The 16,135-nt window shown below is 50.8% G+C and overlaps 1 protein-coding gene across 1 annotated transcript; it reads right to left on the reverse strand.

Annotated features, from left to right (window-relative positions):
* Esyt1 (extended synaptotagmin 1) lies at nt 1-15,828 on the reverse strand. Its single transcript, XM_031349850.1, has 31 exons — nt 15,383-15,828; nt 13,211-13,252; nt 12,549-12,683; nt 12,376-12,449; nt 12,217-12,289; nt 11,998-12,087; nt 11,783-11,838; nt 11,085-11,208; nt 10,824-11,000; nt 10,578-10,660; nt 10,125-10,173; nt 9,926-10,012; nt 9,758-9,850; nt 9,468-9,539; nt 9,261-9,347; nt 7,056-7,205; nt 6,706-6,852; nt 6,415-6,591; nt 6,113-6,195; nt 5,970-6,018; nt 5,796-5,885; nt 5,587-5,682; nt 5,364-5,435; nt 5,174-5,260; nt 1,832-1,969; nt 1,557-1,717; nt 1,366-1,464; nt 1,152-1,283; nt 972-1,077; nt 714-763; nt 1-422 (listed from the first exon to the last, which is right to left on the reverse strand). Exons 1-31 carry the CDS (start codon nt 15,740-15,742, stop codon nt 383-385), a joined length of 3,279 nt encoding a protein of 1,092 aa, XP_031205710.1. The 5' UTR covers nt 15,743-15,828; the 3' UTR covers nt 1-382.
* Nucleotides 15,829-16,135: the final 307 nt, after the last annotated feature.

The following is a 16,135-nucleotide window of genomic DNA, read 5'->3' on the forward strand; positions in this document are numbered from 1 at the left end:
TAGGTTTTTCAATTTCTGTATATTTTTTATTATGTTAAAAAAAATGAGCTTTCCAAAAGCTGTATTTGGCATGAGCAAATGCCACCGCGAGTGCTGCCAGTGGCCAGGCACAGGTGCACGAGGCCCTGAGGAGTGGGAAGAAGTGCAGGCAGAACAGGAAATAGCCAGCTCAGGTCCCTGCCCTGGGAGCCCGCGTGATAAAGGCCATGCAGAAAGGGGGAATGTGATCCTCTTTGGTCAGGCAAAGACCCGTATGTGGGCCCAGAAGGCAAAAGGTCACAGGCTGAGCCCTGGAGCCACGCTGTGGAGGCTCATCACACTGGGGCAAGAGGCAAGGCGAGGCGAGAAGACAGAGCAGTGCCAGGCTGTCACCCCTCAGCTCCTAGGAACCGCCCTTCTCTCTGTCATCCATCAGGTCATACCTAGGGAAGCAAGGACAAAGTTCAGGCAGAATGACGACTCATCTTACACTGCATCCCAGGCTGGCTTAGAGCTGGCTATAGAGTCCAGGCTGATCTTGAACTCTTAAATTCTTCAGCTTCCCACAGACTCACACTACAGCCATAAGCCACCATATCCAACTATGCTTTGTCGTATGTGAAACACATGCCAAGGGTTTCCGTGCTTAAGGGAAAGTTCTTTCATTACATCCTGGGATTGGGTTTTTTCCAGTGTGCATAGCCAGTCCTACCCACTCTTATGCAGTCACTCACCACTGGGCAGCACCCTGAGAAAGGTCTATCTCTGCTAGATCCAGCTGCACCTGGTTTGGAGGGTGACAGGGGGCAAGATGTCATTTTGGTATTTTCAAAAAACCTGTATTATCATCATACTTTATCATTTCCAACCACTGTGTGAGGATTCGGCCACGCCCCAGGTGGACCACCATGTAAGCATATGGTCACACCCCAGGTAAACTACTGTGTGAGGATATAGCCACACCCCAGCAGGCTTAGTCCTTGCCTTCTCACCTTCCCCAGAAGCTCACGCTCTCTTGACATGAAGGAGGAGTTTGACTTCACAGAGACATCAAGCTTCCGCCTGAGAGTCCCATCCAGGGGCAGATCCCACTCAAACCTGAGGAAGGCACCAGATCTTAGAGCCAGGGCCCACCCCCAAAGCCTCCCCAGACCCCAAGCCCATTTACTGACCGCTCGTTGAACTCAGGATTGAGGGTCCTCTTCTTCTGTGGGGTCTTCCTCTTGGTGCTTCGGTTCTTGTCTGGGAGCAGCAACACTGACACATAGGGGTCTGGGAGGTCACGACCATTTTGTCGAAGAGCCCTGCAACAGAAGGATGTGGGCATTGGAGCATTCAAGGCAAAGGATGGAAGGAACCATTGAGGTCAGGTGGGCAGGGTCTCACCGGCAGCTGTGAATAATGCTGATCAGCTTTTGTTCGTCACTGTGGTACCACACTGTCAGCTTCACCTGGCCCAGGGGCCCAACAGGCGCCTCAGAGGGACTGTGAAAAGAGGGAAACAATAGCATGTAGGAACCCCCGGGATTCATCTTCATACTCCTGCCAATGTGCCACCTCCCTTCCCAGACCCTTACCTGTCACCATGTGTTAGGCGATGCCTGACCTCTAGGACAGGGGAGGCGGTGTGAGTGGGCTCCCCTAAGGCCTCAGGTTCTTCATTGAGTGAGGAAGAGCTGTGGCTGTGGCTGTAGCTGTGGCTGTGGGCTTCCACTCCTGAGTGCTGGGATACCAAGATCTGGGGGCAGGAGAGGTGTGAGCGTAGCATTGTGGTTCTCAGTCCAGAGGGCTGCTCCTGACAGCCCCCACCCTCTGGAGCCCCAAGCCTTCCTGGCTCTGCCCTGGTACTCACCCCTAGCTGCGCTCTCATTAGCACCTGGCCCTGACCACTGAGTGCAAACCAGTGGTCCAGGCAGAGTTGGTCCGCCTGGAGGAGCTCAGAGAGAGGCAGGGATATGGAGCCTAGGGTGCCCGTCCCTTCACCCCGAACCTGTGGGGCAAATGCAATAATAAAGGATTGAAGCTTGGCATTTAGGACCCAGGGGTTTGGGGGGTTTTGATTACGTTCCTACTCAGCCTCCCAGTGCTAGGATTTCAAGGCATGTGCCATGGAGCCTCCTGCCTACCGTCTCCTCTCTCAAAACAGTCTCTACTTTCTACTCTGTAAGCTTTGACAGACTTACCAGTAGTACCAGCAGAATGGAAAAAAGAATGGCAGAAACTAAAGGCAAATTGTCAGTGGTGGCACATACCCCAGCACTCGGGAGGGAGAAAGAGGTAGATCTCCGAGTTTGAGGCCAACCTGGTCTACATAACAAGTTCCAGGACAGCCAAGGCTATATAGTCTCAAAAAGAAAAAGTAAATAGCATGGGGATGGGGTTGCAGCTCATTCGGTAGCATGCTTGCCTAACATGCTTGAAGCTCTGGGCCACAGCTCCACATCAGACCAGGCGTGGTGGTACAAGTCTATCATCCGGGAGGGTCACCCTCAGCTTGAGGAGGCCAGCTTGAGCTCCATGACTCCCTGGTTCAGAGTTTCCTGCCTGCCATGCTCTCATTTCTACATCCCACATATAACGTTTAATGCTTCCTATTGCAGATGTGAGTGGTGGAGAAAGGGCCCAGCCTCGGAGTACTGGCTGCTATTTGAGAGGACCTGAATTTGATTACCACAACTGTCACCTGCCCTCTTCTGGATTCCCTAGGCATCAGGTATGCACATGGTACACAGACACACATGTAGACAAAATACTCATATGCATAATTAAAATCTTAAAATATAGCTAAACATGCTTACATCTCTATTTTGTATTTCCTAACTTTCTAAACTTTTTTTTTTTTTTTGGTTTGACATTGGTTGTTTTTTTTGTTTTGTTTTGTTTTGTTTTTTGGTTTTTGTTTTTGTTTTTGTCTTAGCTTTTTGAGACAGGGTTTCTCTGTGTAGCCCTGGCTGTCCTGGACTTCTCGAACCTAAAGAAATCCACCTGCTTCTGCCTCCCAAGTGCTGGAATTCATGGTATGCACCACCATACATCCAGCCTAATAAGTTCTACTAGTCTAATGGTTCCCTCTTGGCAACATTCAGCTTCTTTTGAAACTTATCTGGCTTCCTGCAGCCTTCTCTCAGGGTGTTCTGGCCCCAGTGCAGATCCCTGAAAGATTCTTCCGTTATCTGAGTTGTTACTGTGAGCTCTTGCCCACAGGCTTCCACAAAGGGGAAAGCAGTTAACACCAAAGACTTCAGATTCAAAGGCTTTGTTCTTCTTCCCTTCCTCTCTCAAACAGCAGGTGGGTGATTCCAGTGTTCCCCAGCATTCAGGAGGCCAGTCTAGAGTGCCGCAAGCTGTCTCAAAAGTCATCAACAACAAAAAACGCCCACAAGTTTTTTGTTGTTGTTTAGATGCACTAATTTCTCACAGGGAACAACAACAAAACAAAGAGCCAGGCTTGGCATCACACACCTTTGCCTCCAGCATCTGTGAGACAGGCAGGAAGATGGCTCTCTGTGAGCGCTAGGCTAGCCAGCACACAAGGGAATTTTTTTTTTAGGAGATGATGACCTAGTGGGTAAGAGCATTTGCAGCAGGAGCATGAGGACCTGAGTTCAAGACCCACAAACCTACACGAGTGCCTATACTATAGGGTGATGAACCCTGGAAGCCTGACCAGCCAGCTTCAGTCAACCTAGAGCAAAAACAACAGAGAGAACCCGTCTAAACTAAGGCAGCAATCAAGTCATGACATCCAAGGTTGTCTGACCTCCACATGCATTCACACACGTGAATCCTAGCAGGCCTCGGTAATAATGTCTTACTTTAATTACTGAGAGGCCTCCCCCTCATTTGCTTGAGATGGTCTCATTATGTTGCCCTGGATAAGCTCAGTCTTAGGACCAGGATTAAGATAGGACTACTCTGTGCTACCACACCCTGACCAGCTAGTCTCATAAGTGGTCTGCCTGCTCTTATTGCCGTCCTGGTTGGCCACGATCCTCCTAATTCAGGTCTGAAACAGTCACTCACACTTTAGCATAAAATACAAATTCTTCTTTTGAGACAGGGTCTCATGGAGCTAGGCTGGCCTTGAAGTGAACCTGATCTTTCTGCTTCCATCTGCCCAGCACCAGAGGCACAGGCATACACCTGTGATTCCTATACATACCCTATACCTGGCCAAAATTTTTTCCATTGGATTGAGAGTCTTGAGCATTCTAATCAAACATTCTATCCTGCTTTATGTAAAACTGTGGGGGGTTTGCACCTGGTACATTAATCCCAGCACTCAGAAGGATCTCTGTTAGTTCCAGGCCAGACTGGTCTACAAAGCAAGTCCAGGACAGCCAGGCTTGTTACACAGAGAAACCCTGTCTCAAAAAAACAAAATAAGTAAATAAAATTTTAAAATTCGAGTTTTATTTTATCTATGTGTGTATGAGAGTATGCATTCAAGGACCATATGAGGTATCTGATCCTGCAGAGCCATAGTCAGCTATTTGTGAGCTGACCGCTGAGATCCACCACTGACTTTTCTAGTCTTGTTGCTTAGGACCTATCTGCTCTTAAGTTCCAAAGCCTTCCAAGGATGCTTCTCTCACCACCTCCCCCTGGTCTCTCTCCTTTTCTCTCCTCACTTCTGCCTTTACCCTCACCTGTTCTTGTAGAAGTGTCCTCCTGTGACACTGTGACTAAAGGACACAAGCTTACCTTCCTGTGATGGTTTGTGTATGCTCAGCCCAGGGAGTGGCACTATTAGGAGGTGTGGCCTTGTTGGAGTAGGTGTGTCACTGTGGGCATGGGCTTTAAGACCTTCATCCTAGCTACCTGGAAGCCAGTATTCTGCTAATAGCCTTCAGATGAAGATGTAGAACTCTCAGCTCCTCCTGCACCATGCCTGCCTGGGTGCTGCCATACTCCCACCTTGATGATAATGGACTGAACCTCTGATCCTGTAAGCCAGCCCCAATTAAATGTCCTTGTAATACTTGCCTTGGTCATGGTGTCTGTTTACAGCAGTAAAACTCTAACAGGGACACTTTCCTTTTGTTTGTGGTGGTGGTGTTTTTTGAAACAAGGTCTTACTAGCCCAGACTGGCCTTGAACTCCTGCCTCAGAGGACTGTGTGGCTGTGATTACAGGTGTTTGCCAGCAGGAGCTGTCCTTTCTGGCCACCCCGTGCCTAGTCAGTTCACAGTACCTGCAGCTCCAGGCTCTCAGCGTGTGGCTTCCTGATGAGAAAGGAGGCGCTCTCCTCCCAGACAGGGGCTGAAGTTTGCGAGACAGTCTGTTGGGGAGGGAGGGATTAGGATGAGTGGCGGTACTGGATCTTTCAGTCTCCTCCCTCCCGTCCTTAGCAGTGAAGGATCCCCTTACAGAACATCTTCTACCTTGGTTTTATGGGAAGTCTCTCCCACAGTGAGAATAACATAAGGGCTGGGAGGCTTGGTACCTTTCCGGAGCTGGAAGAAGAATATCAGTTGCTCATAAATTTAGACCTAGACCCCGACCTTACAAAATAAAGCCACAGCACACAGTCATAGCTTTGATAATCTCACCCCAACACCATCCTGGCCAGGAGCCTATGGGGCACGTATAGCTGCTCGCTCTTACCGGCAGGTCTTCTGCCCGCTCCAGGTAGACGGACATCAGGGCTGCTGCCAGCTCTGAGCTCTTCTGAGTCTGGATCAGGCTGTTCACCTGCAGCACCTGGGGCACACAGTGTGCTGTGAACTGGACTGACACCCCGGGACCCAAGGTGCACTTTGGACACTGACAGAGGGTGTACCCTGCCCCGTCCTCCAGCCGCCCTTCTCTCTCACCTCCTCTAACTCGGCAGCAGTCGGTCTAGGGGTCAGACGCTCCAGGCGCAAGTGCAGGCGCCCAGATGGGACATCCTCCAGGGTCAGCCACTGTGGATATAGGCAGGAAAGGTTGAGGATGAAAATGAGGCTTGGGTCAAGATCAGGGGATACTGGCTCTCAGCGCATGCTCACCTCATCAAGAAAGCCACTGTTGAGCACTGTGCTGAGACTCAATTTAGACCTGCAGTGCAGAATAAAGACGAGGCTGACAGTTGATACCTTGGCCTATGGGGCCCAGCGTATCCTTCCGCCTGAACTGCTTCCTATCCTCTTACCTGCCCAAAAAGTCATCCTTGTCCAAGTCCTTATCAAAGACCTCAATCTCAAGCTCTTGACCAGGGATTGATGTGACAATCACCTAGTGGGAGAAAAGTGAAGTCTCTCTTTTTCCTCTCCAAATGACTACCCATCCCCATCCACTGATCACATCCCCATCCACTGATCACACCCCCATCATCTGACCACACCTCCATCGGATGGCCACACCCCCATCAGCTGGCCACACCTCCATCAGATGAACACAGAATAGCAATCACTTTTGGGGCAGATAGAAGAGTCCCAGCCACTCACTTCTAACCTCAAAAACCTCATTCCAGCGGGGATTGAGATCTTCCCGAACAACACGGGTCCGGAAGCTTCTTCCTCCCACCTTCAGTTTGACGTAGGGGTCTGATTTGCCCTTCACCAGTCCCCCCAAGAAACGGTCTTTGGCAATTAGGTCCTGAGCTTCTAATACATGGATCCGAAGAACATTCTGCAGAAGGAACAGATGCTGACCAAAGGCAGCGACTCTCAGAAGCAGCCCCTAAACCGCCTTGGTACACAGTGTGGGCAGACAGAGACTTCTAGTTTCCAGGCATCAATTTACCTCAGTCCCAAAGTGGCTGTTAGGAGTTGTGTGATAGGGCCGAGGTGGGGCATCCACACTGCTGCCTGTCTCTGGGCTCTCACTGTCCCCGTCCTGGGCACCAGGCACAGTGGGGAAGTGGATTTCCGAGTAATCTAAGTATAAGATCTGCAGTATAAGAAAGACAGCATGACTGCACAGCACGGGCAGTCAGCTAAGCTCCTGCACTGAGCCTGGGCTCAGCTCATTCCTTCCCCAAGTCAGTGCCAACACTTTTTGATGAGCGTGCATATGGTGGCTCCTCTTCCACGATCTGAATACATAAGGGTCCACAGGTCTCCCAGCCCCCAGCGCTTCCTTCAGTGCCATACCCGCATGACCAGTTTCATGTAGAGCCTGGAGTTTGGGCCTGAGCTGCTAAGCTGGAACCACTGGTCCAGGGTGAGTTCAGAGGCAGTCAACAGGCGTGCAAGAGGGAGAGTCAGTGCCCCTAAAGTCAGGGCCCTGGAGTCGTCCTTCACCTGGAGGCAGGGCACAGGAACGGAGGTGAATCAGGGCTAGGTGACTCTTTAGGGAAGGAGGCAACTCTAACACGACACCAGCTCTGGTCTGCCTCCCGACAGTTATAAACTATCCTCTTGCCATCTTTCCTCCTTTGCTTCTTCTGTTCCAAGAGAACGTTTTCATTCTCCCCCTGCCTGTATCAACCCCTACACATTGTCCTTTAGGCTCAGTTGAGATCTTTGTTCGGAATATTTGAAAAAAAATGCTCAGTGTGTGTGTGTGTGTGTGTGTGTGTGTGTGTGTGTCTGTGTGTCTGTGCGTCTGTGTGTGTGTGTGTGTGTCTGTGTGTCTGTGTGTCTGTGCGTCTGTGTGTGTGTGTGTGTGTGTGAGAGAGAGAGAGAGAGAGAGAGAGAGAAAGAGAGGGATGGAGATGATTAATTCAGGTCTTCATTTGTTCCTCCCAAGTGCTGGGATTAAAGGTGTGAACCATCACATCTAGCTTTGTTTTTCTTATTTTTGTTTTTGTTTTATCAGTGTAACTTTTTAAAAACATTTTTTAGAGATTTATTTATGTATGTGAGTATATCATTACTGTCTTTAGACACACCAGAAGAGAAAGGACATCAGATCCCATTACAGATGGTTGTGAGCCACCATGTGGTTGCTGGGAATTGAACTCAGGACCTCTGGAAAAGCAGTCAGTGCTCTTAAATGCTGAGCCATCTCTCCAGCCTGTAACTTTTTTATTATTATTGTTTTTGTTTGTTTGTTTGTTTGTTTGAGATAGGGTTTCTCTATAGCCCTGGCTGTCCTGGAACTCACTCTGTAGACCAGGCTGGCCTCAAACTCAGAAATCCGCCTGCCTCTGACTCCCAAGTGCTGGGATTAAAGGTGTGCACCACCACTGCCCAGCTGTTTTTCTTTTTTTTAATTTATTTAATTTTTTATTAGATATTTTCTTTATTTACATGTCATATGATATCTCCTTTCCCAGTTTCTCTCCAATAAAAAGAAAAAAAAGAAAAAAGCAAAAACAAAAAAAAAAAACCTCTGTTCCCTCCCTATTATTATTGTTTTACTTATTCATTTTACATCCTGCTCACTGCCACCCTCCCAGTCACCCCCACCCACAATTCTTCCCCAGCTTTCTTTTTTTAAGATTTACTTATTGTTATATGTAACTACACTGTAGCTGTCTTTAGACACACTAGAATATTGCTTCCACTCTCATTAGGGATGGTTGTGAGCCACTATGTGGTTACTGGGATTTGAATTCAGGACCTTTGGAAGAGCAGTTAGTGCTCTTAACCTCTGAGCCAGCGCTCCAGCCCCAGCTTTGTTTTTTTTGATAGGTTCTCACTGTGTAGACCTGGCTGGCCTCGAGCTCACAGAAATCTACCTGCCTCTGCTTTAGTGCATAAAGGTGTGCCGCCATACCTGACTTAAAATTCATTTTTATAATTGGTAACTCTGTACTTGAAATGAGTAATTTTTATGGTGGGGAGATTGTGCCCCAATAAAATTAACATTTAGCATTTAAAGGTCATAGAACAATCTTGAAACATTGTATCATAGCTTCCTTGCTTACTGGTCAGGTTCATAGAGGAATCGTAGGTGCTGATTGCACAGCCTCTGAAGGTCGTCAGAGAAGACACCGGGCTGGAGAAAGTAGGGTTTGGAGACTGGGGGCTAGCAAAGCACTGGGTTAGTTGGTAGATATACAGCCTGGTGACTATAACTTTTAACTTTTATAACTTTATAAGAAGCAGGGGGAGGGCCTAAGGAGGGGCTGGAGAGTTGGCTCAGTGGTTAAGAGCACAGACTGCTCTTCCAGAGGTCCTGAGTTCAATTCCCAGCAACCACATGGTGGCTCACAATCATCTATAATGGGATCTGATGCCCTCTTCTGGTGTGTCTTAAGACAACTACAGTGTGCTCATATAAAATACATAAATAATTTTTTTTTAAAAAAAGGAAAGAAAGCAGGGAAAAACACGTACCAATAAACTCTGGGATAAGGCAGAAGGGATGAGGCAGAAGGGATGAGGCAGAAGGGATGAGGATGCTCTCACCTGCACATCAAGCTCCTGGCTTCGAGGGTCTTGCAGGAAAAACCGGAAAGCCTCTTCCCACACCGGGCTGTTGGTGCTGTAGGTAGCCTGATGGGGACAACACAGGACATGTAAGCACCATTCCCATGTGGGTTGAAACTCTGAACTAAGCATCCTAAGGCAAGGCCTGATCCCCCTTATCCCGAACCAGCTCTGTGCTCACCCTACCTTGCTCTCCTGGGTCACATCCTGAACTGACAGTTGCACCATGGGGTTGGGTTCCTTGTTGCCTTTCTTCAGCTGTGTTGGAGGATAGAATTTAGATAGCACCCTTCGAGTTTGGGTGTCTGGGGTCTGATGATGTAAGGTGGGGCCAGCAGACTCCTCCTCAAAACTGTTGCAGGCAGGGGCATCTGTATCTTCAGCAAAGGAAGACTGGGCATCCTGTCCCCCAAGGGACACCTTTATGCACTAAGGCAGAGGCAGGTAGATCCACCTACACTACAAGCCAAACTCACAGGAAGATCCTGGGCACGATCCAAGTAGACAACGAGGATGGCAGCTGATGGGGGCTCTGGCCGAGAAGTGATGCCCCGATTCCACTGTAGAACCTGGGAGGAGGGAGCAGTGGTCAGACTCTCCCCCACCCCCCACGTTCCCAGCCTCCTGTGTTCTGTGCAGCTTACCAGATCCAGTTTCTCTGCATCCGGCAGAAGTGAGAGCCATTCTAGCCTCAAGTGGACTTGGCCTTGCCCACCTTGTAGAGGGTACCACTGAAGGGAGACAAAGGGGAGTGACAAGCAGAGGTCAAAGGCCACCCAAAAGGCAGCAGTGTCAAGTCCCAGAAGGTGAGATCACTCCCCGCCTTCCTCTTCTCCAACTTACATCATCCAGGACTCCAGCCTGTAAGACTTTCCCTACATCCAGCTTCATTCTGGAAGAGGGGGTGGGGTGAAGAGGAGAGAGTGGTGTGATAGCAAGTCGGCAGGTTGCCCTCCACTCACCATCCAGGATTAATTGGAAAATCCTTTTGATTTCATTATTTTTTTTTAAAAAATTCTCTGTGTGGTTATGTGCACGTGAGTGTGGGTGCCTAAGAAGGCCAGAGGAGTGGAAGCTGGAGACACAGGAGGTTGTGAGCATCTCTGGGTGCTAGAGATTGAACTTGGGTCCTGTGTAAGAGCACTACATGCTTAATGGTTACATGGAGGGAAGGGAGGGAGGGAAGGACTGCTGGGCAGAGGGACAGAGGGAAGATGTGTGTTGTGTGTGCATGTCCTGCTACCATCAGAATCTTGGTAGTACTGGGATTTTAGAATCTAAAATGGGCAGTCTCACCTTCCCAGAAAATCATCTTTATCTGGATCTTTGTCAAATACCTCCACCTCGATCTCCTGTCCTGGAACCTCATGGACTATCACCTGGAAAGCACAGAGGACTGTGATCTTATGAGCTATAGCTGTGAGAGCCATCCAAGCAGCAGCTTCTCCCCCCATTGCCTCTCACGGTTTCATGTTACACAAGCACATGTGTGTGCACACGCGCATACACACACACACACACACACACTCCTTGGCTTCCTACCTCATACGTCTCTCCCCAGTGAGGGTTGAGCTCCTCATCTATGACTCGGCTGCAGAACGTCTGGGTGCCCACACGGACAATCGCATAGGGATCTGATTTGCCCTCAATCAGGCCTTTCACATACTTGTCCTTGGAACTCAGACCTCTGGCTGCCAGCAAGTGAATCCGGATAATGCCCTGGGGTCAGGAATCCACCGGTGAGAAACAAGACCCCAGCATGGGCCCTTGAGAGAAAGCTCCGCCTTCTGAGAGATGCCGTACCCTGGGTAGTGGGGACCTCAGCTGGGCCACATCTTGAAGGTCAGGCACCAGGGGCACCAACAGTCGGTTAGGGAGTACAAGGAAGGCAGCAATGGAGTCCATGATCATGGTGTCAGAGAGTGAGCTACATGGGAGAATAGAAGAATGAGAGAATGGTTCAGCGTCTTAGGTTTTTTTCCCCCTACCCCAACTGTGTATCTTCCTACAGAGAAAGACTTAAACCTTTAAATATTACTGCATATCTCTGGCTGAGCTGGAATTTGTTATGTAGCTCATGATGGCACTGAACTCCAACCTCCCACATCCCAGGATTACAGATGTGTGCCACCAATACCTAGTTTAGGAAGTCCAGTCACTTTCTGTTTCTTTCTTCCTTTCTATTACATTTGTTTTATCTGTGTGTGCACATGCATGCAGGCATGCCGTAGGATATGTGTGGCGTTCAGAGGACAGACCGAGCCCATCAGGCTTGGCACCAGGCACCTCTGCCCACCTCAACCTTTCTTGCTCTTTTTGCCCCTGCTTCAGGAGTCTTCATTCCCTACAAAGTACATGTTTCTCCCACAGAACTAAAAAACCTCAGTCTGAAACTTTCCTAGGGTTCACGTCCTATCTCCCCAGGCACAGGCTAAAGTGTTCTGCTTTGTATCTCTGGTCCCTCAGCCCAGAACTGGGGTACTTGGGAGGGTGCCCAATACCTAAGTCCTGGGATATCCAGCAGGTTGGTCATCCCTGTCCAGTTGATATCAAGCATCTGGAACAGAAGGGCAGACGAGTCAGGACGGATCCTAGGGAGCGTGGGCCTGCTGAGCCTCTGAGCAGTCTTCTCCAAGTCCATAGCTACCCATCTGTACCACCTCTCTTCCCAAACCCATGCCCCATGTCTCCCATCTCCCACCAATGCTCTCCTTACTGGGCGTTTGATAAAGAACATGGACACAGCTCCCACGATAGGAAGGTCCCCTGTGAGTGGCTCAAGAATCACTCGCAAGATGCCATGGAGCTGGAGGGAGAAGATAAGATCCACACCCTGGGTGCTCCCACACTTCCCAAGCCTCAGTTGTTCTGAGGCCCTCCTCCCCAGAGTCCTTAGGGCCAAGACCCTGTAAAAAGGCCCTGAGGTCAGCCCCACCTGCATGCCTTTGACTCCGGCTTTGCAGAAGTATTTCTTCACCTCCACATCAATCTGTACATCACCTACGTAGCTAGGAGGCAGTGAGGAAGAGAATAAAGAAGTGAGTACTAGGCTTCAGGAGAAGAGGGGGAGCCAAGACCCTGGCAGGGGAGTTACCTGACATTCAAGTCCAGTAGAATCTGATCTTTTCTCTGACTAGGGTGAACCTTGACGCCAACGATTCGTACTGGCTAAAGAGAGAGGTGATCTCAGGAGAGGCAGGAAGGGAAAAGGTATACCCAGCTCTCCAGGTGCCCCACCACCCCCTACCCGTCTCCTCCCATGGGTACCTTTTCACCCAGCTCCACACGTGTAAATGTGAATGTCTGCAGATGAGGGTTAGCTCCCCGGACAGCAGGGGCCACCGTTTCAGCCAGAAGCTTCTCCATATACTGGCCCAGGAAGGGCCACACCTGCGCCACAATCTGGGAGGAGAAGAAGGGAACACTACCAGAGGAGAGGCCCCTCTCCCTCCAAAGCAGCCATTCTCAAACTGTGGGCTGGGACCCTCAGGGGATCGAATGGCCCTTTCACAGGGCTCATCTAAGACCACTTGAAAACACAGAGATTTACATTACAATCCATGACAATTATGAAATAGCAACAAAAGTAATTTATGGTTGGAGTCGCCACAACGTGAGGAACTGTGTTAAAGTGTCCCAGCATCAGGAAGTTAGGGCCACTGGTCTAAAGGCGAACTCTATCTGGGCGTGACAGCATACAGCCGTTTTTTTCTGAGGCCTGATGCGCCATAGGAGAATTGGTTGAGGCTGCCCTGAGCTCAGTGTTCAGAGCTGGGCATGGAGATACAGTCAGTCCTTCAGAGTTATCCCATGGGCAGCTCTGGGGACCACACTCTAGCTGAAACAGAGGTGTGGAAAGGCATCGAAAGAGGAATAAACCCCACCCCCACCCCACCCCCAGGAAAAATCAAAGCCGAGGCAGTCCTCACCTTGTTCAGCCATTCGGCCTTTTCCACATCTGGGAAGCTGACCTGGCGTGGAGAAGGCAGAGATGGTGATGAGCACACTTGACATCTATGCTTCCTGAGAGGCTCGTGGGGTGCAACATGTCATCCAACAGGGCTGAGGTGCTGAGGTTCCTTCCTCCTTCTCTCACCACCTCTTTTGCTCTGATGACTTATTTTATGTACACTGGTGACTAGCCTGCATGTATGTCTGTGTGGGTGTCAGATCCCTTGGATCTGGAGTTACAGGCAGTGTGAGTTGCCATGTGGGTGCTGGGAATTGAACCTAGGATGGCTGGAAGAGTAGTCAGTGTTCTTAAGTACTAAGCCATCTCCCCTTTTCTCCCTTTTCTTCCTCTTCTCCCTCTTCTCCCCTCCCCCACACACTTTTTTTTTAAAGTAAAGTTTGAGTTTATTAAGAGAAGGTTTAGCTGGCCATGAGGACACAAACTTATATTGCCAACACTTGGAAGGTAAAGACAGGAAGGCCTGGAGTTCAAACCCAGCCTGGGCTATATGAGACTTTTGAGTTAAACAAAGGGGAAAAAGTTGTTTTTCTCTGTTTGTTTGTAGACAGGGTTTCGTTATATAACCATGGCTGACCTGGAACTCACTCTATAGACCAGGCTGGCCTCCAGTTCACAAAATCCACCTGCTTCTGCCTCCCAAGTGCTAGGATTAAAGGCATGCCACCACACCCGGAAGAAAAAGGTTTTAATACAGATTCAAGCACACAATCCTGGGGGTGGGAGAATTCTTTCTAGAATTTAGGGACACTGAGGCTTCTTTAATAAGGGGAGCGGATAGGATGTGGGGCCAAATAGAGATGCTTCAGGTAGCGCGGAGATGCGAAATGGCAGCTTCTGGGGCAAAGGAGGGGAGGGGGAGGGGGAGGAGTCTTGAAGAGAAGGGCACATTCTTTCAGGAGGAGATCCTGTCAAATCAGAGCTGGGGGATCCTGGGACGAATAAGTCCTAGTTTCTTTGTCCAGCTTTCCCTGCTCCCCTGGGAGTGGGCGTGGGCTCCAGTATAAGGTGAAGAAGAAAGCAAACCCTGATAACCTAGAGATTGGCAGGAAAAGACAGGCCTGGTGCACTGTGCGTCAGTGCCTGCGCAAGCCTCCGCACTGTCTCTGTCCCCTCATTCCTTTCCTCCCTACCTCCTTTCTCTCTCTTCCTCAATGGGAAAGGACACCTGGGCTTTACAGGGAGGTGGGGAGGTGTTGGATTAATTCCAGTGATAAAGAGTAGCAATAACAGTTGCTACTTAGGGTACATAAAACCAGGGCATGGCAAGAGTGACTGGTGTCTGCCTCTCTCTACCTAACTGGAACCTCTAAGTAAGAAGAGTAGGGAGGGTACCCCAAAGGGGCTTAGCAAGGTCAGAGGGAGGCACCTTTTCAGCCCAGGAGACAGGGTAGTAAGTAATAAGAGCCTGGGGTCAGCTGAGCAAGCAAGCGAAGGCTGCCCACAGTCCGGAAAAGGGTGGGGCCGCCCAGGGTGCGAGTAAAAAGGAGCAGCGGGAACTAAAGCAGTTGCGCTACCCTCTTCCCAGAACCTCCTCCCTTAGTCCAGCAGCCCGGCTGGCTTGAGGCTGGAAGGCGACCGTGATAGGTCATTTCCAGGTGCTGGGACTCAGCGGAACAATGCTTGCAGGGCTGGGTCTCAGCGGGTACCTAGAGACAAGGCAGGAAACAGAAAACCCTAATGCCCTTAAGTAGATAAAAAAGCCTTGAAAGCGCTAGCGAAGGCAAGGGAACCTCTGAGCCATCACGGGGGTGGGGGTGGGGGTGGGGGTGGGTGGAGGGATCCCCAGAGGCAGCGCGGCAAAGGCGCGAGTGGCACCAGAAATCAGGAGGAACGAGCATTCTACACGCTTGGCTGGGAGCTGGGAGCGGCAGCTCAGACGTACTGCTGTAGTCCAGAGGAGACGGAGAAGTCCGGATTCCGTGGAAGAATCCGCTCTGCAGCAAGGGTGGGCGGGGAGAGTGGGTGGCCGTCCAGGCGTGCTGCGTCCCAGCACACAAGCGCTAACGGGACGATGCAAAGTCTGGGGGCCGCTGTCCTAAGTGGGAGAGCTGACTTTGTAGGGTGGGACAGCCCGAGCTGGGGGGCTAGGAAGAGCTATACTGCACCAAGGGCTGAAGTGGTAACTCACCCAGGCAGGTAGTTCTCGGTGGCTCATATAAAGCGTTTCTGCGGTGATCCGCTCCTCATCATCCAGCAGCTGCCTCGCTGCCCTCAGGCTCCGTTCTTTCCCGTCGCGGACTCGGCGCCAGCCCAGGTAGAGGGCGAGGCCGAAAAGCACGAAACCCACGCTAAGACCCGCTGCCCCTGCCAGGTACACCGGCACCAGCACCAACAAGCGGCGCCCGAAGGAAGTCAGTACTGCCAGGGCCTCGCTCGCTGCACCTGGGCCGGCAGGTGGGACCCCGGGGCCCCCGTCCCGCGTAGAGTCCGTGGCAGGGGGCTGCCCTGAGGTCTCGGGCACGGCGCCCTCTTCAGGGGAGTGCTCCATGGGGCAGCTTCAGGGAGTGCCCGCCAGAGCAGCTGCAGGCAGCTCAGTGTCTAGTCCAGCTCCCCCCGCCCCAGTAATATATGGTGCTCCCCCCCCCCGGGACCTCAAGCCCCGCCCCGCCCCTGCCTGTTGGGGCTGCGCCGCGTAGACTTGGGAAGCTAGAGAGGACTTGGGATGGCAGGGCCTCGGTGATTGGACCAGAGGGTCAAGATGGGAGGGCTGGATGGCGGGAAAAGCGGGGAAAGAAACCAAAAGGCAGTATTTGACTGGTCACAGAGAGAATGGGGCGTGGCGTCCCACTTAAGAGGCGGGAGCAGCAGCTCCTCCCACGTGGGATTGGAGCGCCTGTGGAGTTACGTCATGCAGAGCCGCTACTCTAATTACTGAGTTCAG

This window comes from Mastomys coucha, unplaced genomic scaffold (assembly GCF_008632895.1).
Source record: "Mastomys coucha isolate ucsf_1 unplaced genomic scaffold, UCSF_Mcou_1 pScaffold4, whole genome shotgun sequence".
Lineage (NCBI taxonomy): Eukaryota > Metazoa > Chordata > Mammalia > Rodentia > Muridae > Mastomys > Mastomys coucha.